We start from the raw sequence: 25,583 nt of genomic DNA on the forward strand, positions 1-25,583 counted from the left end.
ATTTTTTATATTTTTAAACCATTTTTATATATTAATATAAAAAATAATTATTAAAAAATAAAAAAATATTTTTTAATATATTTCTAAATAAAGCACTTCCTTATAAGATCATAACTAGCCATCTCTCATTTATTTGGAGGGTTGCTTTTTTTATGTTGCATTCGTTTTTTATATAATTTTTTAAAAATATATTTTTTTAACGAAGCTTTAAAATGATTATTTTAGTATTTTTTATGATTTTAATGGGTTTAGGTTAAGAAATAAATTATTTTTATATATTTTTAAATAAAAAATATTTTGCATCAACGATCTCAAACTCATACTTAGCCCTTGTTTGGAATCACATCCAAAGACATATATCGATCGTCGGAAAGTGATCTGAAGAGATCATCTGCTGATGAAAAAAAAAAAAATGTAAAGCCTTCGATTGGTTTATGAAAAGACATACAGAGTCAAAATGCTTGACTAATCGCCCAACTATTTGATTTGTTGGGTGGTTCTCATAGCATTTCAAAATTCTAATTGAATTCTGCCTCTCTTGTCAAAGGCGTATGCGATAAAAATTCTCGTAACTGTAAAGCAATTGAAACGATCATGATCATGCTATGCTGCCTCTGTGTTGATATCATAATTTAGTTTGGGAGTCCGCAAGGAAACTTTTTTTTATCTTTCCCCTATCATGGATGTGATTGTGACAGTAGGTATGGGACTCGATCATTGCACTGTAGAAGATGAGCATGGAGGGAGGACGGAAGGCCTTGAGACATACTCATTGTTCATCTCTCTTCATTTCTAATTAACGTGTCCAATCCAAGGCATATGCGAGGAACAACAATCAAGAGATTTGTTCTAGGGAAAATTTTGTTAACTGGAGTCCAAATTAAGTTCATTTCGATATTAAGAGATCAAAACAATTTAAAATTATACTGAATAATAATTTAAAATTCAAAAACTACGATTGGAAAATTGTGAAGAGTCATCATCCTCGAAGAGTTCAAATAGCAGGGTAAGATGTCAAAAGAGGAAGGGGTAAAAATGATTGTGTCAGGATATGGGGCCAGAAAGAAGTGGAATTCTTTCAAGCAGCAAGCATGAACAAACAATAATGCTACTCAAACAACTCCTAAAAGTATACAGAGACATCGAAGCCCTAGATGACAAGAACAGCCTCACAAGATGTTAAGGGACCCTTACAAGATTCCATCTTGACAAGGGCAATGGAAGAATAACAAGACAGAAAGATACCTCTCGTGAGAAGGGGTCGCAAAATGCCGCCATGAACATGAGCACTTGTCATCACGTGAAAGATGCTTTTTGAGGGCGATTAGGAGCGCGTCGAAACCCTCTCATATAAGGTGTTTTGATTCGCTGTTTATTTGGATTCAATGCAAATTGGTTGGCAACTTTCCTGAAAAGAATTGGCCCGTTCAGCACTGTGAATCTAGCAGAAAAACTAGGTCACCCTTGCAAGCTCACACTCTTTACTAGCTAGTCGACATAACACTGTTGAACATGATTTATGGTTGTTTCTAAAGAAACCCTCCCACTGCGTTCAATTGGGGTTTCCATGGATCCATTGAAGTAATGAAATTAGTCTTCCATTATTTTGGAGTAGTCAAACTGGGATCTCACGGCAACATTTGCAAGGCAAAAAAAAAAGGGGGTCTCGAGTAATTCGTGGAATGTAAGTCTTCTTGTTAAAAGAAACGGAGTACTGGCTTCATCTGAATGTACAAGAAGTTTATCAATCTGTTGACAAAGGAGCTATTTTTTAGTTAGTACAAAGTTTTTTGTGACATGTTACACACAGTATACTTTGCTCGGAGTGTGGATTTCGAGCACGGTAGAGGGTACCTTTCCAATCAATTTGCGAATTCTGGTCTATCTTTTACTTGCGTGTCAACTTACCTAATCATTGAAATGAGACCTGTTCTTCTAATTCATTTCTTGAAAATAAATAAATCTGTCCAGTATTTGATTGACTGCAAGTGTTAATGTTTGCAGCCTCTTCTACATGCTCCGAGTTCAATAGCGAATTACCCCAACCATTTTTGGAGCTGACAGTCTTTACCATTATGATGCTCTGGTGAGAATGATTGAACATGGCATCGCATGCAAAAACTGTACTGAATTGCTTCAGCAGAAGATCTAAGCACTCCTTGTTTGTTCAGATCATCATCATCATCATGTGCCATTACAATCTTCACCAAACTGGTTTCTCTCATTATTTCTGATATCATCCGATCCAAAATTCAATTTAAAGATGTATAGAGTCTATAGACGTTAATTTGTCTTGTGAATGCCATGACTCCTTGAAAAGTCCATGGTTACATCTGTACGTCTTCTTGAAATAGATAGGTATGAACACTTTTGGATTCTTCACACATACCATTTATTGGATTCTTCAGGGTGATCCCCAGGAATAAGATGCCTTGTCCTGGCCATCAAATATTAAAATTGATAGCTCAGATGGTCAAGCCATCTCAGCTCTCTCTCTCTCTCTCTCCCCCCTCCTTTCTCGAGAGTAAAATTCCACGCCTCCACTTTTGTTTATCTTTTCTTGAATTGACCGTGCCTTTTCTTTTCTTTCCTTCTTTCTTTCTTGGGCCTTAGAGACTCTGCATCCCTATGGCCAGGCTCTTCCATTCCATGCCATCATTACCTTCATTAGAGGCAGAATTAAAAGAACCTTATCGCTTTGACCGCTATATTCTGGAGAAGAATGTGAAACCCCGCCGAACAACAGACGAGGGGCACGTTTCATTGATTTGACCATAATGGCCCTCTTGCTGTTTTCAACTTGAAATAACCAGTGGCTAGTATGGAAAAGTATCGGGAAATATCATCCTTTGACTCCAGTGTTTAAACAACTGTTATTTTGAATACTATATGTATTAAATACCAGCCAATGATAATAATAATAACAACGCTTATTCAATATATAGATGTTAATTTGAATAGTAGTTGTGTTATTCCAATATAATTTTACTTTAATATCAACCTCAAATTTATATAAAACAAACATTAAATAATTACAACTAAAGTTAAAAAACCCATAAATCACCCAAATTATAATTGAGATTTAATATCATTTTTATTTATTACTTATAATCTCAAATTGATTGGGTTATTTTTAAACATTTTTTTATTAATTATTTTTAAAGATAAATGATAATTTCAATAACAAAACATAACATTGTGCATTTTTTTAACTTGGAAAAAAAATGATTTGAAATTTTAAATAATCTATTCACATGTTCAGCTATTAATTAATGATTTTAAATTATGCTTCTTTAAAATAAGTATGAAAATTCATAATATGAAAGACAACTTTAAAATCAATATGATAATTAATTAAAACAATATTACAAAAATAATAAAAATAAAAATAATTCTAAATAAAAAAATAACACTATATAATTATACACAATATACTAATACATCTAAGCCTATCTATGTCCGTTGTGATGACGAGTAGATGGGTCAATTTAATCAATAGCACAATTCTCATTTATTTATGTAGTCTTATCATATAAGCCACTATTATCTAGACTCAACGTCTTTCCTAATATGTCAAGTGTAGTATGATATATCTCAAATCAAGAAAATACATAACAATGAGCAAGTTCATCATCATCATCATCATAAAAATTAGTCGAAGTACGTCGACCATCATGTAATAATTATATAATTTAATATGAAGCAAATGAAAATTATTAATCCATAAATAAACTACAATGGTTTTATCCAAATCTATAAAAAAGTAACAAATACTTACAACATTTCAAAATCATCGTGCATGTGGCTTGTACTCCATCTTCTCATGTGGAGGAACATGCATTGGGTTTGGTGTACTGATTTGGTGTGTTATACTTAGGTACTAACCCATGTATTTCTTTTCAGAAATTTCAGGATGCACCTCTCTAAAAATAAAATTTCTTCATGCATCCTACATCGATATATACTCGAGATGGTGAATCATTCTATTATAATAAGTGTGTTTACCTAAATGACTAATAAAATGCAACAAATCACTCGTGTCTATATCAAATGAGAAGTGTTTTTTAAAGCTAGATTATCTCACTACATGATTTAGATAATGCATCTCAATAAAATAAAGAAACATAAGAGGGATGATCAATGTTCATAAATTCAAGACCAATATGTATATAGCAGGAGCAACTGCTATACCATTTTTTAAAGAAAAACTCAACACAACTTTTTGAAACATCAACAATGCAATTATTTTTCATCATTTACCAGCATCAATATATGCAATTATTTTTAATCATTTACTTACAACATAAAATTTCTACATCATCAACGCGAGAAACTATTTCTCATCATTTACTAATATTAAAACAAACAATTATTTTTCAATATTTTCCAATATAAAAAAATTCAACATCAACGTGAGCAATTATTTCTCATTATTTACCAACATCATCGATTTCTCGACACTTTTCAATATAAAAAAAGTCGACATCATCAACACAAACAATTATTTCTCATACTTTACCAACATCAATACAAAAAATTATTTCTTAATTTTTTCAATATAAAAAAAATTCAACATCAACACAAAACAATTATTTGTCATCATTTACTAACATCAACGCAAACAATTATTTTCTAATATTTTTCAATATAAATAAATCTTAACATTAACACAAAAGGACAGTTTGCATCATTTACCAATATCAATGCAAACAATTATTTCCCATCATTTACAAACATCAACATAAGCAATTATTTTTCAACATTACTTCTCAATATTTTCCAACATAAAAAAATTATCTCATTGTTTTATGTAACATCGACATTGCAACTTAATTTAACATATCTAATTTGACTGTTGTTTATTTAATTCACAATGATAAAATGATAGAATATAGGTTGGATTATTTTCAAAATATCTACCCCAACACCATTTGTTAATAAATAAGCAATGAACTTATTATATAATATTTTCATGAAAAATATTCTTAATCCAAATAACATCATTTATATCATTATTAACATATTAATTGTATCTTAATGGAAGTTGTAGCTTAACCTCCAAAATCTGAATAGACATAACAAGTTTAGATTCAATTCGTGGGCATCTCAATGTAAATCTTCTCATGATGATATTTTTCTGTTAAAAAAAAATACAATAATTAGTAACCAAATTAAACATAAAAAAACATAATACAAAAATAAAAAAACTTATTACATTTATTTTACTTGTAAAAGCAATAAACATCCTCCAACTTGCTTTGCTTTTTCAAATGTAGCTTGACAGAAATACTTATATAAACATGCATGGACATCTAAACCTAAAATATATAGTGGAATAGATTTGAAATCCTTAGTAGGGTAGGTAAAACAAGGGTACATGTATCCCACTGAGATATGTGAAAAGTATACTGCCAAACATATGAAGTATGTATGTTTAACATAGCTATATAACAAAATGTTAAATTTAAATCAAATATAGATAAATCAATATGTTAATTAAACTATTGGTACGCATTAACATGTCATCATAGGATCTCGTCATCATAATTGCCAGGTAATTTAGAAAAGTTTTCTCAAAGCCATTTCATGCATAAAGCGTTTCCTTTGAACATTTTAGGAAGGGTTACTTGTTTGAATGCACACTCGCATCGAGTGACCTTATTTTGGATACCCACAACAGTAAGCGCTTGCCTATTTATAGGTAAGTAAGCATAATAGCAACGTCCTAATATAGGCATCATTTTCACTGCACGAAGATGGAATGTGTGAGTTTCCCATCTCCATCTTTCAATAAGCACCGTGAGCAAGTCATAATCCATTTTTATATGCTTAAGACATGTAATGTAATAAAAACTTGTTTGCATGATGGTAGATATTTTGAAAATAATCCAACCTATATTCTATCATTTTATCATTGACTTTTTTTTTTTTTTGTATAGGATCACATGATCTGAAAGCAACATCAACTTATAGAATTTACGGTACATCTTACCTAAATCCTGCATAATAAAAGAAAAGGTATATTGTGTTAACATGAATTATAAGATAATTAGTGGAATAATTAGTAGTTTTTGTTCTATAAAAACAAAAATATATTCCCATTCCACATGGCTTTTGATTTGTGTAACTCTTGCAACCACAGAACAAAAGGTTTAATCGGATCAGGATCCATGTATTAAGAAACTCTTTGTATAGATGAAGACGATGCACGTCACATATATGACATCCTAACCAAGTATACGTATAAAATACAAAATATAATTTAAAATTATAAAATGTAAATTAAATATGATTATATTACAAACAACAATAAATAAAACACAAATAATTGAGTATCTTGTTATATACATTGTCTATATTCATAAGTTTTTTTTTTATTATGCCCTATTTGACTGAAAAGTCGACATCATCAACACAAACAATTATTTCTCATACTTTACCAACATCAATACAAAAAATTATTTCTTAATTTTTTCAATATAAAAAAAATTCAACATCAACACAAAACAATTATTTGTCATCATTTACTAACATCAACGCAAACAATTATTTTCTAATATTTTTCAATATAAATAAATCTCAACATTAACACAAAAGGACAGTTTGCATCATTTACCAATATCAATGCAAACAATTATTTCCCATCATTTACAAACATCAACATAAGCAATTATTTTTCAACATTACTTCTCAATATTTTCCAACATAAAAAAATTATCTCATTGTTTTATGTAACATCGACATTGCAACTTAATTTAACATACCTAATTTGACTGTTGTTTATTTAATTCGCAATGATAAAATGATAGAATATAGGTTGGATTATTTTCAAAATATCTACCCCAACACCATTTGTTAATAAATAAGCAATGAACTTATTAAATAATGTTTTCATGAAAAATATTCTTAATCTAAACAACATCTTTTATATTATCATTAGCATATTAATTGTATCTTAATGGAAGTTGTAGCTCAACCTCTAAAATCTGAATAGACATAACAAGTTTAGATTTAATTCGTGGGCATCACAAATGTAAATCTTCTCATGACGATAGCTTTTTGTTAAAAAAAATACAATAATTAGTAACCAAATTAAACATAAAAAAACATAATACAATTTTTTTTAAAAAAAATTATTATATTTATTTTACTTGTAAAAGTAATAAACATCCTCCAACTTACTTTGCTTTTTCAAATCTAGCTTGACACAAATGCTTATATAAACATGTATGGATACCTAAACCTAAAATATATAGTGGAATAGATTTGAAATCCTTAATGGTGGTAGGGTAGGTAAAACAAGGGTGCATGTATTCCACTAAGATATATGAAAAGTATATTGCCAAACATATGAAGTATGTATGTTCAACATAGCTACATAACAAAATATTGAATTTAAATTAAATACAGACAAATCAATATGTTAATTAAACTATTAGTATGCATTAACATGCCATCATAGGATCTCATCATCATAATTGCCAGGTAATTTAGAAAAGTTTTCTCAAAGCCATTTCATGCATAAAGCGTTTCCTTTGAACATTTTAGGAGGGGTTACTTGTTTGAATGCACACTTGCATCGAGTGACCTTATTTTGGATACCCACAATAGTAACTGTTTGCCTATCTATAGGTAAGTAAGCATAATAGCAACGTCCTGTAATATAGGCATCATCTTCACTGCACGAAGATGGAATGTGTGAGTTTCCCATCTTCATCTTTCAATAAGCATTGTGAGCAAGTCATGATCCATCTTTATATACTTAAGACATGTAATGTAATAAAAACTTGTTTGCATGATGTATAGGATCACATGATCTAAAAGCGACATCAACCTATAGAATTTATGGTACATCTTACCCAAATCCTGCATAATAAAAGAAAAGGTATATTTTGTTAACATGAATTATAAAATAATTAATGGAATAATTAGTAGTTTTTGTTATATAAAAACAAAAATACATTCCCATTCCACATGGCCTTTGATTTGTGTAACTCCTGTAACCACATAACAAAAGGTTTAATCGGATCAGAATCCATGTACTAGGAAACTTTTTGTGTAGATAAAGACGATGCATATAACATATATGACATCCTAACCAAGTATACATATAAAATACAAAATATAATTTAAAAATATAAAATATATATTAAATATAATTATATTATGAACAACAATAAATACAACATAAATAATTGAGTATCTTGTTATATGCATTGTCTATGTTCTTAAGTTTTTTTATTATGTCCTGTTTAACTGAACATGAGACATCTATATTGGAAATGCCCTTATTTGGCATTCATACTATTATGCAATCAAGTTGATTTTTGTTGACCTCAATTAGTTTTCCATCTTGAAGGGCTTAGGTATATATGAGAACTAGTATATTTATAAATTTCAAACACGTAATTTTGTTAATTTATAATTTAAAATAAATACAAAAAATAGCCTATATTGTTTAGTTTCAAAAATATTTCTGTTATGACCCTTTAACTACATATGTTATAACCATTCATTGAATGTCTCTATCTAATATCTATCTCATTATGTGAATGAATAGATTTTTTTCAATTTTTATTTGTCTACCATCTAGTTGGACATCCATATATATCTAGACTAGTATAAAGATTGAAAACAAGGATAATATGCATTTTTATATGATAAGTTAGAGTCAAAATTATCAATAAATTATATATAATCCACATTTTATAAAGTGCAATATTCAATTAGGTGTGAACATGGTTGACGATACAGTTTTTATTTGCCACAAGTATAAATTGTTTTATTAACGTGGGTTACGAAGGTGGCCACTGGTGGCTGTTTAGGCCGAAATGTGCGTGCTCTATCGTTGGTAAAGAGAGAGATAAATAGAGGTTGTGACGGGTAAAGCTAGAGAGAGAGAGAAATGGGTGATGTAGAGAGAGATGGGTGCTTTATGGCTACTTTGGGTGTTTTTTTACGCTGGGGAAAGAGAGATTCAGGTGGTGGGGAGAAGCGAGAAGCGAGTGAGAAAGGTAAAAAAAAAAAAAAAAAGAAATGAGAGAAAGAGGAAGAAAGAGGGTCTTAGGACTTAAAATTCAAAGCGAAGTTATGTAAGCCATCTATAACTCAAGAAAATATTCTAGTTTTCTAATTATTTTTTTAATGGCATTACTTTATTTTTTATGTGCTTTTTTTTGTTTTTTTTCATGTGTCGTTGTGCTTTATCTTTTTCGTTGGATCAACACAACCATCTTAAAAGTCAACTAAACTTACTTTTAGGTCTCACCGACACCGTTTCCATGCATAGAAAGGACAGTCATTCAACTCTTTGAAAAAAAAGAAGAACTCTTTAATTAATCAGACAAAAACATCCTAGCTGATAAGGTTGTAAATCTCCCATGAATTGCGATAAACCAATTTGAGTTTGTTCAGGGAAAAAATGGGTATACAGTCCTTCCAAATTTTCATCAAGCTTTCAGTAAACGGAACATAACTATAGTCCTTGAACTTTTAGAATTGTTTGTTTTGCTCCATGTACTGTTTTTCTTTTGAATGTAACTCCATATCCAGTAACAAGCTCAAACTTGGACACTGTAGCCATATTACTTGCTCTATAAAGGACAGGTGCCATGATTTTATGGATCTAGGAGTGGGATTTATTTGTTTATATAAAGCCTTAAATGGCAAGGGATCAAAATTAGAAATTCAAAGGTCATACATGGACCGCATTCCTTTTTAGTGTAAGTTGAGATTAAATTAAAAATAAATAAATAAATAAAGCAAGTCTTTTTTAAAAAAAAATTTATCCAGAAATGTCATCATAAAACCTCTTGATTTACGTCATAATTTTGTAATTGTTAAGTGATTTCAAATATCTTTGTAAAAGGGATCATGAAAGCTTTATTTTGATTTAATTATAGTTTTAAAAGTCTTTGATTAATTAATATATGTTATAATTTCGTATATATTATACTAAAAAAATCTTTTTATAATCCTAATTATAAAAAAATTATAATTTATAAATTCCTTTAAAAAAAACTATTTTTCAAATTGTAATTATGAATATTAACACGATAATAAATAGACACTCACTATACTATTAACAATGATAATCTATGCACGTAATAACAAAGGATACATTGATTACTTACATGTAACAAAAAGATTTTTTTTTGTAATTAGCATCCAATATAATCGACATGTAAAACATTGAAATGGATCCAATCAATTGAAAACTAAGTCTATCTAATAGTAATTGTAATGTGGGGTTTTTTTTAATATTTTTTACTTAAAAATTTATTAAAATTATTAAAATAATTAATATCAAATATAAAAAAACTAAAATTCTGAATTATCTATATATCATGAATGCATAGTTTTAATCTAAATACAAATAAAGTATATATAGGTTAAACTAAAAGTATTATTCTACCATTAATATATAAAACTACATAAATATTATTTAACAAAAATATTTTTTATTTTTAAAAACATCATAACACAATTATTAAAAACACTAAAAAAAATCAAATTAATAATTTTTAAATAAAAATATATTTTTAAAGCTATAAAAACTAACGCACTGGAGAAAAGTGAAAAGTAACGCCCTTGCAAAACAGTTGTAAGACCACACAACGAGGTATGTTCTTTCTTTATCATTATACAATAGTTAAATAAACCATAATTATTAGCATTACAATATATTTCAATAATTTATTTATTTATTATCGAATAAATACACGGGCTATGTTATTTGTGCCCCTCACTGTCGATAAGGGTATAGTGGTAATTTACGTAAATGCATAAAGTCTCAGCGTGTAACCAGCATCCGACACAACTCAAGCAGATGCGAGAAACCGGTATTGATTCAATCAATTAGACAGCGTTTGTGGCGCCCAAAGAGAGTTCGGTAAGAATTTGAATTCTTTTTAAAAACATTATTTCTTTAATATTTTAATATCAGAAATAAATTTTAAAAAATAAAAAATATTATTTAATATATTTCCATCAAAAACAAAAAAACAAGCACTTCCGTCACACCAAACACCACCTAGGAAAACTACACGTTTCCATACAGAATTAAAACAAAACAAAAAAAGTCTTTCGAGATAAGAAGCGATTCTGCAAAACGAACAGACAGGTTCCCATCGTAATTAAAGAATTAATTAAAGTGCGTGGCAGGTTTGGTCATGATGTGGGGGGAGAGAGAGAGAGATTCTTAATTAATTCCATGGAAGATATACGTTTCCAGATGAAAAATCTGGCAATATCAAGACTCGGGACCCACAGCAACAGCAACACCAACGCTTCATCCTCCTCCAGATTCCTTATCTATAAGCTTAACCCCACGTTAAGAATTTGACAAATTCGACGATTGTCTTGAATACAAGCCGCTTCACATGCATTGAGTGTCCCTTAATTTCTTGAAAGAGAATCTATCCACCCACCTGTTTGTTTCTTTATTCAAGCCAAGTTGGCCAATGGCCAGTGAATGAGAGAAATAATTCTCATCTCTTAGGTTTTGACGAGGAAAAACAATTACAGATTTGATTTCCATTTTATAAAATAACAATGTAACGTGAGCTCGACTGACTTCTTCCACACTTGATACGAGAAAAAACAGAGGAAGAACTTACCTTCCACGAACAATGCGTATGCCTGTGTGCTTTGATCCATTCTATTCCAGGTCTATCTTCTTCTCTTTTTTTACGTTAACACTGCTATATCCAGAGCATAATATCTCTAGAATGTCTAGTATTTAATTAAAATGGTAGGTTAGACAAGATCTTAGCATGTCATTTAAGATTCAGCTGCATGTAATAAATGCACCACCGACTTCTCTATGACCAGCCCCATCTGGATTCCATAAGCCGCCTGTGCGTCAACCGTTGAGCGTTATACAATTTATACCAGAGAATCATATAAATTATAATTTAAATTTTTATTTAATAATTTAAATTATTAAACTGACATAATTTTTTGACGGACATGAAATAGGGTTATAGAATCAACGAAAGAACTTCTTTTCTTTTCCTTGAAGAGCACTAAACCAGCAACATATAATAAAATCTTGCCAGTTGCAATATTTGGAAAACAACTCACTGGTATATGCTTTTGAGAGGAAGTAAAAGTACAAAAGGAGGTGATTATGATATGGACTTTGCTTCAATGTTATTCCATCTTGGTGGCCTACGAGTGTTCCTTCATGGAAATGAATGATTCTTGACCTCTGAAGAAGAAACGTAAGAAAAAGGGTCGTGTTTAATTTATTTATGCTGGTGCTCCTTTATTTGACTGTGAAGCTTGGTGAGTCAACTTGACAGATTCGGGATGTTTTACCTGCCCAGTTCAAAAAAAACTTAGACCAGCTTTTGGAGGAAAAAGGGAAAGCGTTCTCACTTTTTTTTTTTTTTTAGTGCGTTTACTAGTAACAAAATTGCTGTTGGTGATCTTGAGCTTTTGGGAAACGACTTTTTCACCGTCTTTTCTTAAAGGTTTTTGCTTTGAAGGAGCGCGAAGGCTCAAGGATTGCCTTGAAGAGTAGTTTCGGTGTCCTGAATAGTGTTTTGATACTGTTGGCTTGCATGATAAAATTACACAGTAAAAAGCATTTTAATTCACTTTATATATATATATAATTCATATCCTGACGTTTCTTTCTTATTTTTTTTTGTTTAATCCACTCTATATAAAGCTTTATTCAGATCAATTTATACACTGTATCGTAATTCAAAAATCATATTTTTGGTGCTTGATTTCTATTAATTATTCGATTTATTGGGATTAACCACCCCCTTCCCTTTCCATAGCTATCCAAATTCTGATAGCTAAAGGAAAATTAAATGAGATTGTTCACAGACGTTCACATATTAGTGAAGCTCGCGTAAAATACATTAATTGGATTGCAAACACTCTTCGTACAATTCATTTAGTAGAAAACAATTGGGGTTTATAGCACTTATCTGGTCCCTTTATTATTTATTCTACTCATTTTGGTATTTCTACTATTATATCCCAATATCATCATCCCTCAATTCCTTTATATATATATATATCTTGTTCTTTCGCGAAAGATGATCATGACAAAACTTAATGAGAATGGAGAAATGTCATTAAGATATTAATAAAAGGATTTGTTTTCTCAAATTTGTAATAAAATAATAGTATGATCAAACACAATTTCAAACATTCTTTTTATAACAATTAATAGATCAAAATACAAAACAAAAGAGTATTGAAATGATATAAAAAAGTAGAATAGAAATTTAATAAAAAAGACAACATAAACCATTCCATGCCATTACATAAGATGATAAAAGAAACTAGTATTTTATTGAGCATATACTTACAATTTACTGTTGATTTACAAAGTAAATTTATCATTTTACTTTTGTCATACAAGAACATTTAGCTCTGATAGGAGGATAATTCGGTTTAAATCTCATTACTAAAATCATAAGGGGCATTATGGCCACCCCATATTTTTATTCATTTACTTACATTAAGGGAAATTTTTTGTTTTTAACCTTTATATTTTAAATTAGATTGACTAAATTGCTCATAAAATCAAAATTCTTAATGCTTGTGTTTAGAGGTGTTTTGTTACTTCTTATCTTTTTTAAGTTACTATTAAAGTGGGTTACGGGATCTAGTCTTTGTTTATTTTAAAAAATTATTTAACAAAAAAGTTATTGGCACTAGGGGTGAGCAAAAATACCGAAAAACCGATTAAACCGAGAAAACCAGAAAAAAAAATAATAGAAAAAATCGAACTGAAAAAAAAACCGATTAAAATTTTGAAAAAACCAGCCGGTTCAGTTCGGTTTCGGTTTCATAACAAAAAAACTAAAAAACCGAACTGAACTGAAAAAAAACCGAGCCAAAACCGAGAAAACCGAGCCAAACCAGTTTGAACCGGTTTTTCCCCTAAAAAACCGAACCGAACCGAACCGAAACCAGTCGGTTTGACCCGGTTTCAGTTCAGTTTCGGGTTTTTTTTTCAATTTTTTTTGGTTTGGTTACTTTTTTTTGATAAAAACTGGACCAGACCGAAAATAATCACCCCTAATTGGCACATAGAGCAACTTTGCGCTCTATAAACAGCGTGTAAGCAATCTTCTAATGAAGGAACACCAACTTCCATTAAAGTGTTTGAAGCTCCATGATGTTTTCTTTCATGTAGGGAATTGCGTGTGGTTTTTTTATAGTAATGAGTTGTTACTTGACCGCTGTTTTTTTTCCTTCTCTCTCTCTCTCCTCTCCATTGGAATTTGTGTTAGCTATTAAAAAAAAAAATTATGTCCTCTTATCTTGTAACATTTCATATTTAGTTATTGATGTTTTAATTTCTAAGTTTGATTATTAGCATTTTAATCAAATTTTAATTTATTTTCAATTTTATCCTTGAATCCATAATCTTGATTTTTTTTTATTTTTTTAATGTTTGATTCTTTTTTTTTTATTCTTTGTTAATTTGATTTTTATTTTTAGTTTTTCCCTTTAACTCAAAGTTTGATGATATTTAAGATTTGATTCTTAATGTTTTGATTTTAAATCTTGATTCTTAGCTCTTTTATCAAATTCTAATTTGTTTTTAATTTTATCATTTGATCCTTGATCTTGGTTTTTTATTTATTTTTTAAATTTGATCATCTTTCTAATTCTTTTGATTTTTTTTTTGTTTTTGATTTTTTTGTTAATTTGATTTTTCTTTTTAATTTTTCTAATTAATTCAAAATTTTAGATCATCTTCTTATTTTTTGGGAGTTTATTTGGAACAAGTACTGAGTCATAAGTTAAGCAGGTTGATTTAAGTTAACCAAATCTTTTTATTTTATAAAAAAATAAAAATAACATCATTTTTTAAAAAAATAAAGGAAAATAGTTAACAGATTTTGACCTATTTTGATAGGTTTGCCATAGGTTGACTAGGTCATAGGTCAACCTATATTTTTTTTTTATCATTTCACACCAGATTAATTCTCCCCAAATTTATTTTGAAACCCTACATATCCCGAGCCTCAGGTCAGTTGAGTCATGAGTCATGTCATTTGGTAGACTCGCATTTTAAAATGATGGTTTTTTTATATAGGTTGCTTTCGATTTAATTACTAGCTAGATTCATGGTTTTGAAAAGTTTACATGAATTGATATCATTTTTTTTTTCAGTTACACTCTTTAAAGTTGTTCATCTTGAAAAATAATTTTTTTTTCTTTGGTTTCCTTTCAATCAAATTATCTCAATTTTATGATTTAGAAAGTAGATTTAATCGGGTGGCCTAGGTGTTTTTTGAGATTTCTCTTTTTTATTGTATTTGGTTTCATTCTTTATTATTCTATTCTTTTTAAAATCAAACCTTATTTTTCTCCTATTTTTTCTTTTATTGTGTTATCTTATTTGAAAGTTTTGGTGACCTCATCTAATTTTTTTTTTCTTTTTTAAGAAAGATTGTTTTCATTATTTTTTTATTTCATCTTTATATGTTTGGATTAATGAGGATTAATCCAACCGTGGATTTCCCCCCCTTTTAAAATCTATTGATAGTGCTAGAGCAATATCTTTTTACATTACAGAGAATTTGACCCTTATTGAAGCACGATTTGGTTAAAAATTAAATATTGGAATAATATAAGAAAAATAAAAAAAATAGAAACAGAACCAAATCAAACTAAATAAAAATCGCGAGGGACCAAATCTTGAGCGAGGTAAAATAGTTATAGAAATAAATAGATAAAATATGCGGAGAAACGAAAGTGAATACATAACGTTTAACGACAAAAAAACGCATAGACAGAATCTCTCCTTTTTTATTGACAAAATAACCCTTGAAAATCCAGAGAATCCTTTCTTTCTCTCTATATACGTGTAGATCTCTCTATGTCTGCTGCATCTCTCCCTCTTCTCTTTTTGCTTCAGAGATAAACTTTTAGTCTTTTTTGAAAGAAAAAAATGGGCTCCGTTCCACCTGAACTGAGCTTGGATTTCGTTAGGCCTTCTTCAACAACAAAAACATTTACTTCAGCAATAAAAAAATTTACGTTTTTGCCTGAAACGATAACTGATTTTCTCAAGGAGGTTTCCATGATCGGTGATGCTGCAGTGAAGGGTTTGAAAATTGATAGTTTTCTTAATGACTTGGAAGAAGAAAAGAGAAAGATCGATGCTTTTAAACGAGAGTTACCTCTTTGCATGCTCCTTCTGAATGATGGTTGGTTTACACCCTTTTCTTTAATGGGTTTCGATTAATGGGTTATTTTGGATTTTCAGTTTCATGAGTTGTATCCATGGAAAAATCAGTTTGGAAAAATGGGTTTTGTTTTTTTTTTTTTGATGATTTTGATTAATGGGTTGTCTGTGGCTTAAAGAACTAAGTTTAAGACGGATTTTTTTGGTTGTTGATGATGTGATCAATGTTTTTTTTACTGCCGTGTTTCATGTTGCAGCAATTCAAGTTGTGAGGGAGGAGTTGATGCAATGTGGAACATCAATCAATCAACAACCAGTATTGGAAGAATTCATTCCATTGAAGAAAAAAATCGATGATCATGGTGATGATCGTGAAAGTGATGGTTTAATAAAGGAGAAAGACTCTAAAGACAAGAAAAGCTGGATGAGTTCCGTTCAGTTATGGATTACTGATGATCATCATCCCTCTACTGATTACTTGTTTGATGCAAAACAAAACTTCAAATTAGAATCTAAGGTATAAAAATAATAACTTTAATTGAAGTTCATGTGATGTGTTTTTAACTTGAAGTCTTAAAAAGGAAGAGAACATGGAAAATGATTTTTTTATTCTTTTTTTATTTTTATGATTTTGTGTTTTGTTTTAGACAAACAAGAAAGCAAATCAGTATGTGAATGAGGATGCATTCCAGGCTTGTAAAGGCAGGACTGCAGCTGGAACATTTATGCCATTTAAAGCCTACCCTGGTTCATTAAGGAAAGAGGATGACAGTAATAGAGAGGAATTGCCGGTTCCTGCTCTTTCTCTTTTAACTCCTGGAATTAAGAGCATAAAAGAGGAATCCAACTCTACAGGTTCAAGAAGCAGTTGTAGTAGATCAGTTTCTACTACTGCCCCGAATTCAGAATCAAATTTACGAAATGGACCTCAATCCCAGCAGCAGAGTTCTAGGAAGCATAGGAGGTGCTGGTCACCAGAGTTGCACCGCCAGTTTGTCAATGCTTTACAGCAACTTGGAGGCGCTCAAGGTTAGTATAAATTGGAATCCAGGTCTTTTGGTTTTAGAATCATGGTTGTGTGGGCTTATGTATATTGTTGGATGAGAATGATAGATGGGATGCAAAATTATAGTTATGCTTGGCTTGAAAGATGAAAATCATGAAGAGTTTAGGTAAATTCTTATATTGGCTAGAAACATGGAGATGAGATGAGAGATTAACAATGTGTAAACTTGATGAATCCACTGGAAATTGAAAGTAGAATTTTTCTTTTATTGCATTGCATTTCTGCTCATTGATTCAATTTTCAGAAGCATCTAATTCGATTCTATTGTGCATTTTATAGTTGCTACTCCCAAGCAGATTAGAGAACTTATGCAAGTTGATGGCCTGACCAATGACGAAGTAAAGAGTCATTTGCAAGTGAGTGTTCCATTTCATCTCTTTCTCATGCTTCATTTATAGAAGCATGGGTAAAAGGAAAGAAAACGCATCAAGTATCGAAGCAATTTCCTTTTCCCTTTCTCATTGCAAGGGACATATCAAGTTTTTTAGTTCTGATGGAACTTTCTTCTTGTTGCAGAAATACCGACTTCATACACGGAGAGTGGCACCAGCTACAGCCTCCGCCCCCGCAAACCAATCTGCTATTGTTTTGGGGGGGTTGTGGATGGCCCAAGATCAGTACGGTGACTCCTCAAAGGCTAACAGTTCCAAGTCTGGCTCTCCCCAAGGTCCTCTGCAGCTAGCTGTAAACACAGGAGGGACCTCCACTACAGGAGGTGATAGCATGGAGGATGACGAAGATGCAAAATCTGAGGGCTATAGCTGGAAAAGTCACATTCACAGATCAGGAAAAGAAGATGTATAGAGTTTGTCCACCATGAATTTTGCAGATAAACTATACATGATAGGATTATATAATTATAGAAATAATACTAGAAAAATCACATAATTAAAGGAAAGGTTCTTGAGAATGAGTGACGCTGTTAATTTTTGCAGGATTAGCTTTTTTTCTGGCTTAAAATTGAGTCTGTATTTGGGTGGAATTGGTATAAAATTCTAAGACCCTTTGTGTTCATGGAATAGACTAGGCCTTTTTTCTTACCATTGATATTCTTTCCAAACATCATTGTTTAGAACTTGTGTTTGCCAAACTTTTCCAGGAAACGTGAGGTTTTGGAATAGATTTTGCCAGAGATTGTCGTTCAACAGTTTCCTTTTGATGATTTTGAAGTTGAGGTGGAATTAGCATATTAAACTGTCAACTTTGAACTCATTCGCTGGAAGCACACCTGCTTCTTGTTGACTGTTGGTGCGCATTTTATGCCCTCTCGTCTGCTTTGAGACTTCTGAATGTGGAATTCTGACGTGGAAAACCGTAATAGGTCCTCAATCTGTTGCCTGAAAGGCCAAGAAAAGGAAAATAAATTTTGAAGTAACGCAGCCAAAAATTTCACCCAGGATAATCATAGGATTCCAAATCTTCTGTAATTTTTGCCAGTTCCCTTTGGGGTACATAAGCAGGAAGTCAGGAATATTTCATTATCAATGGATTGTTCCTTAGGGTATTTGTGAAGCTTCACAAAGAATTTTGAAAGGTATTATCAGTCTAGGCACAGTATCTTTGAACTGTATTTTTAATTTCTATGCTTGGAAGAGGACATTGCAGAAATAAAAAAAAATTCCCTTCTTTTCCTCTCTAGGCACTCTTCTTCTTCCCGATAAGAATATCAGAACCAGGAGGTCCTTCATTAAGGGCTCAGGGCCCTTCATTAAGGGCTGAGCCAAACACGAGCACTCGAAACAAGAAAAGGGTGTCAGCTTCGTCACCTTACATTCCCAGTTGGTCCAACCATATTATTATCCGGTCACTCCCTAAGCTACCCTTTACCCTTTTTGGATGCTTGGTGTGTTACTTGTAATTGTTGTGATCATGATTGTGATATTTTGGGAATTATTCTGTTCTCCATGGCCATTATTAAATGGACAAGGATGAGCCTAAACACGCCTCAAAGAAATTATTGTTTCAATGTATGCTCAAATTGGTTGGTGGTGGTGGTGTTTTGGCTGTGCAAGATGACAAGACAAGATCTATACTCATCCCAGTGAGAATATTATACGTTTATATTCCTTTATTTTCTTCCGATTATGTACTCTCAAGTTATTTTAGAATCAGGGTTCTTATTCAAGGAAAAGATAAGATGGACAAGCATGGAGTTGACATTATTCTTCCAAATTTGGCTCACCAAAGCATTCATTTCTGCTATCCAAACTGAATAAGGTATGTTTGGGAAGCGAGAATCTGGCCAGCAATGATCACGACTTCAGGCCCAATTGCGGATTACTGTTCTGGTAAATACAAGAAAAAATACAGCTAGAGCTGCAGAATTTGATTCCCCTCATCCCACTCTTCGGTTCTCACGACGCTGCAAATATTTTTTAGGCTGTTCTTATCCTTGAATGTCCATGGCTTCTCTATTCTCTAAATCAATAAAATAACCCTCTCTATTTTGAGAAACATTTATCATTAGGCAAACAAGTTTAAACTCTAAAGCTATAATGAAGCTTATCAGTATATGATTTTGTGCCAGCTTGACTGAATTATGTGGTCTCCAAACAGCTTCTTGCTTAGTCAATTGTCAAAAATCCTAGATTTTATCCTTTCACCTAACCCAGGATCCCACTTTTTTTTTTAAAAAAAAAACACAATCAAGTATAATGCTTATCTGGGTCCATGACAAAACAGTCTCTCTCACAAACAGAGAGAATCTTGTAGACAAGTTATAATGAAGGAACCAGCACAGATAGGTCCACTTGAAATGAGGTGTAAATTGTTTGGTGAAAGAAGTGAGTGAAAATGATGGATCCTCTCATTAAATTCTCACCCTGAACAATTTGTGCACACAGGATTTTTCAATTCAAAGGACTATTCTGCTTCTTTTATTCAGGTGATACAGAATAGAATACAAGCAGTAGCTAAGATTAAAAAAAAAACATTCCTTGTTGAAGATTCCCTCAAGGACCAGCCAGAGATGATGATACTTCCTGATAGGTCTGGTATAATTAGCAAACTTGAAAATTGGAGAAAGCTATCAATAGGGAAAGCCCCTCCCCCCCTAAAAAAAAAGTATCAAGCAAAAAGGCCAGCCAACACCTTTCTTCTTCTATTCAAGAATTTCTGTCCATCCTTTATGTTAACATTAGCTTTCAAGAAGAAGGTGGATTTGTGATCATAAGACACAGCAGACAACATGAGCTTAGTACTTTTGTGATTCTTACTCCCCCTTTGAAGCATTGGTTTTATCAATCTCGCCACTCTATTTTTGCATATGCGTTTTCATGATGTTGAGTATGAGAATTATCTTGCGTTTCATGATCATATCTAATGATGTCCTAGCTTTTGGTATTTGATTTTTATGACATTTTTGACTCCCTTGATTTCTCTCATCAACTTTTAACCTTTTCACTGATGACTGGGGCTCGCATGGTTTTTAAATTCTTGTTATGAACGCTTATATTCCCAATTCCATACCATTTTCAAGCATCGCATGCCATGATGTAACAAAACAAGTGGTTAGGTGGACAAGTGTTCGAGAATTCTAGATTTTAGGTACACATTAAATTTTGCCTGCTAGATTCAGAGTATGATGCCAATTTGAATTTGTTTTTGATGTAGATTGAGTCCAATTCATAAAATATAAGGGATTGACTGTAATTTAGTTGATTCAGCTAAACAAATTTGATAAAAATAAATAAATAAAATTATTTTTTAAAAATAAAATATTATTATTCTAATAAAAAAAATTAAACTAGCAAATTAATCCAACAACTCTTATGTAGACCAGATCTTAGTATATTGTTAAAATCACATTAAAAAATAGTCTCTTGTAGATATAACACTTCACTTACTTTAAGATATGTTTAAAATCCAATTAAAATTAAGACAGAGAGACTACATGTGAAACTGGTTCGATGATACACTTGTATTAATCTTCACGCTGGTTTTTGTCAATAGAAAACTAATCTATTTTCACTGACAGCCGACATGTTCTTACAATTCTATTAGAATTCGAAATCCGGAGATGATGACAGTGGAAACGTGACCACTTGGAAAGTTCAAAAATCGAAGGGAAACAGAAGGATTCTCCAGGCATCTTAAGGGCTGGGCCTTATACCTCAACGCCAATTCTAGGACAGAAATGGTGATAACGTTTCATTTCAGGCCTGAACCATGAGATAAACTATGGGCCGAATTGGCATCGGTTACGTGTAGCTGCAACGAGAATGGAAGCTGCAACTTCTTGATGAACTAACTATACGGAAGAGCATTCTACACTGTACCGATCAGGGACGCACCCGCATCAACCGAGAGAGAAAAAAAAAATATATGAAAACTATATCCCATAACGTACGTTCGTGTGGAACGAAAAATATAGATACAGCAAATCATTTCATGAACCTAATTTATATGGACAAAACATGTCCACATCAAGATTGGAACTTGGTTTTCCTATGACTAACTCATCCTTGCAGCAATATTTTAGGAAATGTTAGGAGAGAAATAAGAGCAGGGGTAAGAAACTATCCATTTGGCAAAATTTAGCAGGCTGTGATCCTCAAAAAATACTGGTCAAACCCTTGAACAACGGTTTAGTGTAATATAAAAAAAAAAAATTAGAAACGCACAGATGCCTGTATTTATGCGCCGAGTATGGATTCAATATTAGGACAATGCAGTTACTGAACTTCAGGTGCGAGAGAGAGAGAGAGAGAGAGAGAGAGAAACAAACTATTATACGTTATCAAAGATGTTAAGCAAAGATCATACAAGAATTTGTTAACTGGAGAGGCAAAGAAAATCAGTGATGGCACCAGCACAACCTGAGAGAAAAACTGAAGAAATCCGTGTAGAAAAAGAAATGAAAGAAACAACCAAACCCAAAAATGATAGTAACAAGAATAGTGATTCTGTGTCCTTCAAATTCAATGCGCAGGCACCTGAATTTGTGCCAAGATCGCATACCAATACATCCCCATTGCCTATATCAGGTTATTTTTATCCTTGCTTTCACTATTTTGGTGCCACTGATAGTGCCGCTGGAGGGTCTGATTGGATCTTTGTTGGGGACCAAGACCATGCTGCTGCGTATTTAATCTCTAATAATCCAAATCATGCTATGTCTAATTGCCCCTCAAAGAATAGAGGTGTTCTCACTGACGATCTTCGGGAAAAGATCATCAAACAGGTTCTCATTCTTTGTTTGAAACCTCATATCTGCCGTATTTTTCATTGGCTCTCAGTTTCATCTTCATTTATTCTTGTATCGTTGAGTTATAATTATGTTTATTAGATGATTCACATGTTCTTTTAAAGCCTTCCACATTCATCAATTGGAGCTGCTAGGTTTTTAATTTCTTGAATTAGTGATGTAATATGACAAGCTTGATTGGTTAATGGCAAGGTTTTTTGGTGCAAAATGTATTTTTACAAATGCATGGTAAGAATCTTGGCACACCAAATATTTCTTAGCTTCTCAGCCATTTCCATCATGTTTTTTTTTTTTCTTCTTTTGTTGATATGTCATGCCTATTTTTTCTCTTCATCAGGCCTGCATTTTCGACATCCATTCATAAACAACATGACAAGTTTTTGGCACTCGAGTCATCGTGCAATTATGTTGAACAACATATGCTCTGTTCATAATGAATCCCGTATTGAAATGCTCTTACAGTCTGCGAACTATGTGTCTAAAATAGGTGGAGTACCAACTCAGTGACATGAGTCTTCTAGCGAATGAGTCCATGTCCAAGCACGTTAGTAAAGATCCTGAAGGTTATGGTAAGGATCTTTGAAGTATTATTCTCTATGGACCTATATGTTGCTGTAGAAGTAGTTCGATGTTGTTATCATATCTTTTTGGCTGTACTGCAGTGCCGATAGCTGTTATTGCTTCAACTAAGAAAATGAGGTCCCTTATTAGCGATAATGATTTGCTTGCTCAAGCGCTCAAGTCTTCTTCAAAACTTGTAACTTCTTTCTCTTAAATTGCCTCATCGTTGTTTTTGCAATTATCTAAAGCAAAACTGTTAAATCCAGAGGGACCTCGTTGTTTTATCGATGTTCTGTAGGTTCTAGCTGAAGATGGCAAGAAGGTTAAACGCAAACTCCCTTTTACTGATAAAGATAGAGAAGAGTTGCAGGTAAATCAGCGCAGACTTTCTCTGTTGGACAAATGATTTGAAAGTAATTTTCTACGTAATTCTGCTTGGTGCAAAACATTATTATTTTTTCCCCTGCAGTCTCGCATTGTTGTCGTGGAGAATTTGCCTGACGATCACTCTCATCAAAATGTCCAGAAAATTTTTAGCGTGATTGGAAGGTCAAGTCTACAACAGAAACACAAGACGTTTGTATTTCTGTTATTCTAGAAAATATCAGGTTCATGGATATTGTGTATTAACAATAGCCATTGTTAACAGTGCGAAAACCATCAGAATATGCCATCCTCAAGAATCCAATTCTTCCCGGGCTAAAAATGACTTCTTTGTAACCAACAAGGTATTAATCATGAACTGGCACACATTTTCTTTCCAAGCCAGGTAAGGATAGTGTTAAGAGGAAAATTTTCACGGTTCCTCTTCCTTTTATTCTCTAGCTGCACGCACTTGTGGAGCTGGAAACTCGAGTTATAGCCGAGAAAGCGGTATGTCAACGCAACTATGCCAATATTTTTTTTTTTGTAATGAAATTGAGAGCTTCTTCTAAGTTCACCAGGTTGAAAAGTTGAATGATGAAAGGAATTGGAGGAAAGGCCTTAGAGTAAGGTTGCTGCTTCGATGCTCGGTAGGCAAAAACAAAGTTGTTGATTGCACCATCTCAGTATGTTCTGATCAACAAAAGACTATATATAGCTTACTATCTGTCAAAAAAAAAAAAAATATTGCAGCCAAAATCTGTTCTCACCAGGGGCAGAAAGTCAGAATTTGACAACATTTTGGAGGAAGAAGATTCATCCCTTGATGAATCAACAGAAGATACCTTTCAACCAAACAATTCAGAGTCTGCCATAGAGAGTTGTGTACGTAACTTTTCGTCTAACTAGTCCTATCTTGACATCCATGTATATATTAATTCTCAATCTTCCAGGATGATAGAATTTGTCGGAATTAATTGTAAAGTCTACATTCAAAATATCTTTTTAGTTTTTCTAGAAGCACAAGTATTCATGATATGATTATCTTATTAAGTATCTAGAATTATCGATAAACTAACATAAATTTATGTATTGAAGGAGTTGTAATCCAAGTGCAAGTTTGTAGGGATTTCCTCTCTAAGGAGAGTAATAATGATATAAAAGAGAATTGGCCTGCCATTAGTGGCCTTCCACCATGCTTCTCTTCTATCTTCTCCCCTAATTTTTTTCCAACAGACTTGGCCTCCCATTTTCCCAGCATACTGAAAAATGCATGCCAATGCTCTAAATTAACAATAATAACAGTGTTAAATGTTAACGCCTTACCATTTTTGTCGAATATTTCTTAGGCTGAAGATAATCCAGGGGCATCAAAGAAGGCAAGGGCAAAAGGCCGCGGCAAGGGCAAAGACCGCGGTCAAATCATTTGTGCCAGAGGTATGCTTGCTCCTCCAAAATGTGGCAGCACCCCTCACTGTGAAGCATCTCCTAAAAAAACTTGCAATGGTCCAAGAATGCCTGATGGGACCAAAGGTTTCACTGTGGGTAGAGGCAAGCCGTTGGTTACTTCAGGTCCGACCAGTTCAATGATGGAGTAATGTCCATTAATTTCTCTTTTGATTGACCGGTCACCATCTTGTAGCTTTGAAGAAGCAGAAGATTGGTTTTGTAGAATCTTCGGCCTCATATAATTTCTCAGGGCAGCACCAGTATTTCTTAATAAATTGAGGTGTATAGTATAGTATGGGCATTTATTGAGAAAACCGTTATCGAATGATTGCAATGGTTTTCTCGAATGCCATTTTTACGTAGGAAAGTTGTCTCAAGTTCCCTTTATTCCTGTGTAAACTGTCTGAATAATGAATTTGAGGGATGCATCCTCTCCCTTTCTCTGTCATTTTCTGTTCTGATAATCTCACTCTCTCCTTCTCTTGTTGTAATCTTGTCCCTGTCATATCACGGAAGTAATTAGTAAAAACACATATTTGATGTTCTCCATTTGCAGCCCCGTTTATAGAGGAGAAAAGGGGGAGCCATGGTTATAAAATTGGTATAAATAAACGTATTTTGCATGCAATGCCAAATGGCCTGCTAGCTCAGTTGGCTGGAGGGTCGTGCTAATTACTCTCCAACTACGTAGAAATCTGCATGTGCCATTGTTTTTAATTTTAGTTTCCATTTCTCAAACAAGTCTCTAACTACACAGAATTCTCGATTGA

At 32.3% G+C, this 25,583-nt stretch overlaps 2 protein-coding genes across 3 annotated transcripts; both read left to right on the forward strand.

Annotated features, from left to right (window-relative positions):
* The first annotated feature begins 904 nt into the window (after positions 1 to 904).
* LOC105108548 (two-component response regulator-like APRR2) lies at positions 905 to 18,376 on the forward strand. 2 transcript variants are annotated; one of them, XM_011002893.1, is made up of 6 exons: positions 905 to 920; positions 15,906 to 16,190; positions 16,426 to 16,685; positions 16,816 to 17,197; positions 17,514 to 17,590; positions 17,751 to 18,376. In XM_011002893.1, exons 2-6 carry the CDS (start codon positions 15,932 to 15,934, stop codon positions 18,036 to 18,038), a joined length of 1,266 nt encoding a protein of 421 aa, XP_011001195.1. In that variant the 5' UTR covers positions 905 to 920; positions 15,906 to 15,931; the 3' UTR covers positions 18,039 to 18,376. The 2 variants fall into 2 exon arrangements, with proteins under 2 accessions (XP_011001195.1, XP_011001194.1); XM_011002892.1 differs by lacking the exon at positions 905 to 920 and having other exon boundaries at positions 15,755 to 16,190.
* A 3,526-nt stretch (positions 18,377 to 21,902) lies between these two features.
* LARP6C (RNA-binding protein) lies at positions 21,903 to 25,250 on the forward strand. Its single transcript, XM_011002894.1, has 10 exons — positions 21,903 to 22,416; positions 22,928 to 23,009; positions 23,103 to 23,197; positions 23,300 to 23,371; positions 23,471 to 23,550; positions 23,651 to 23,729; positions 23,827 to 23,874; positions 23,946 to 24,014; positions 24,118 to 24,249; positions 24,714 to 25,250. Exons 1-10 carry the CDS (start codon positions 22,036 to 22,038, stop codon positions 24,960 to 24,962), a joined length of 1,287 nt encoding a protein of 428 aa, XP_011001196.1. The 5' UTR covers positions 21,903 to 22,035; the 3' UTR covers positions 24,963 to 25,250.
* The last annotated feature ends 333 nt before the right edge of the window (positions 25,251 to 25,583 follow it).

The sequence above is a fragment of the Populus euphratica genome, unplaced genomic scaffold, assembly GCF_000495115.2.
Source record: "Populus euphratica unplaced genomic scaffold, PopEup_1.0 scaffold192.1, whole genome shotgun sequence".
Lineage (NCBI taxonomy): Eukaryota > Viridiplantae > Streptophyta > Magnoliopsida > Malpighiales > Salicaceae > Populus > Populus euphratica.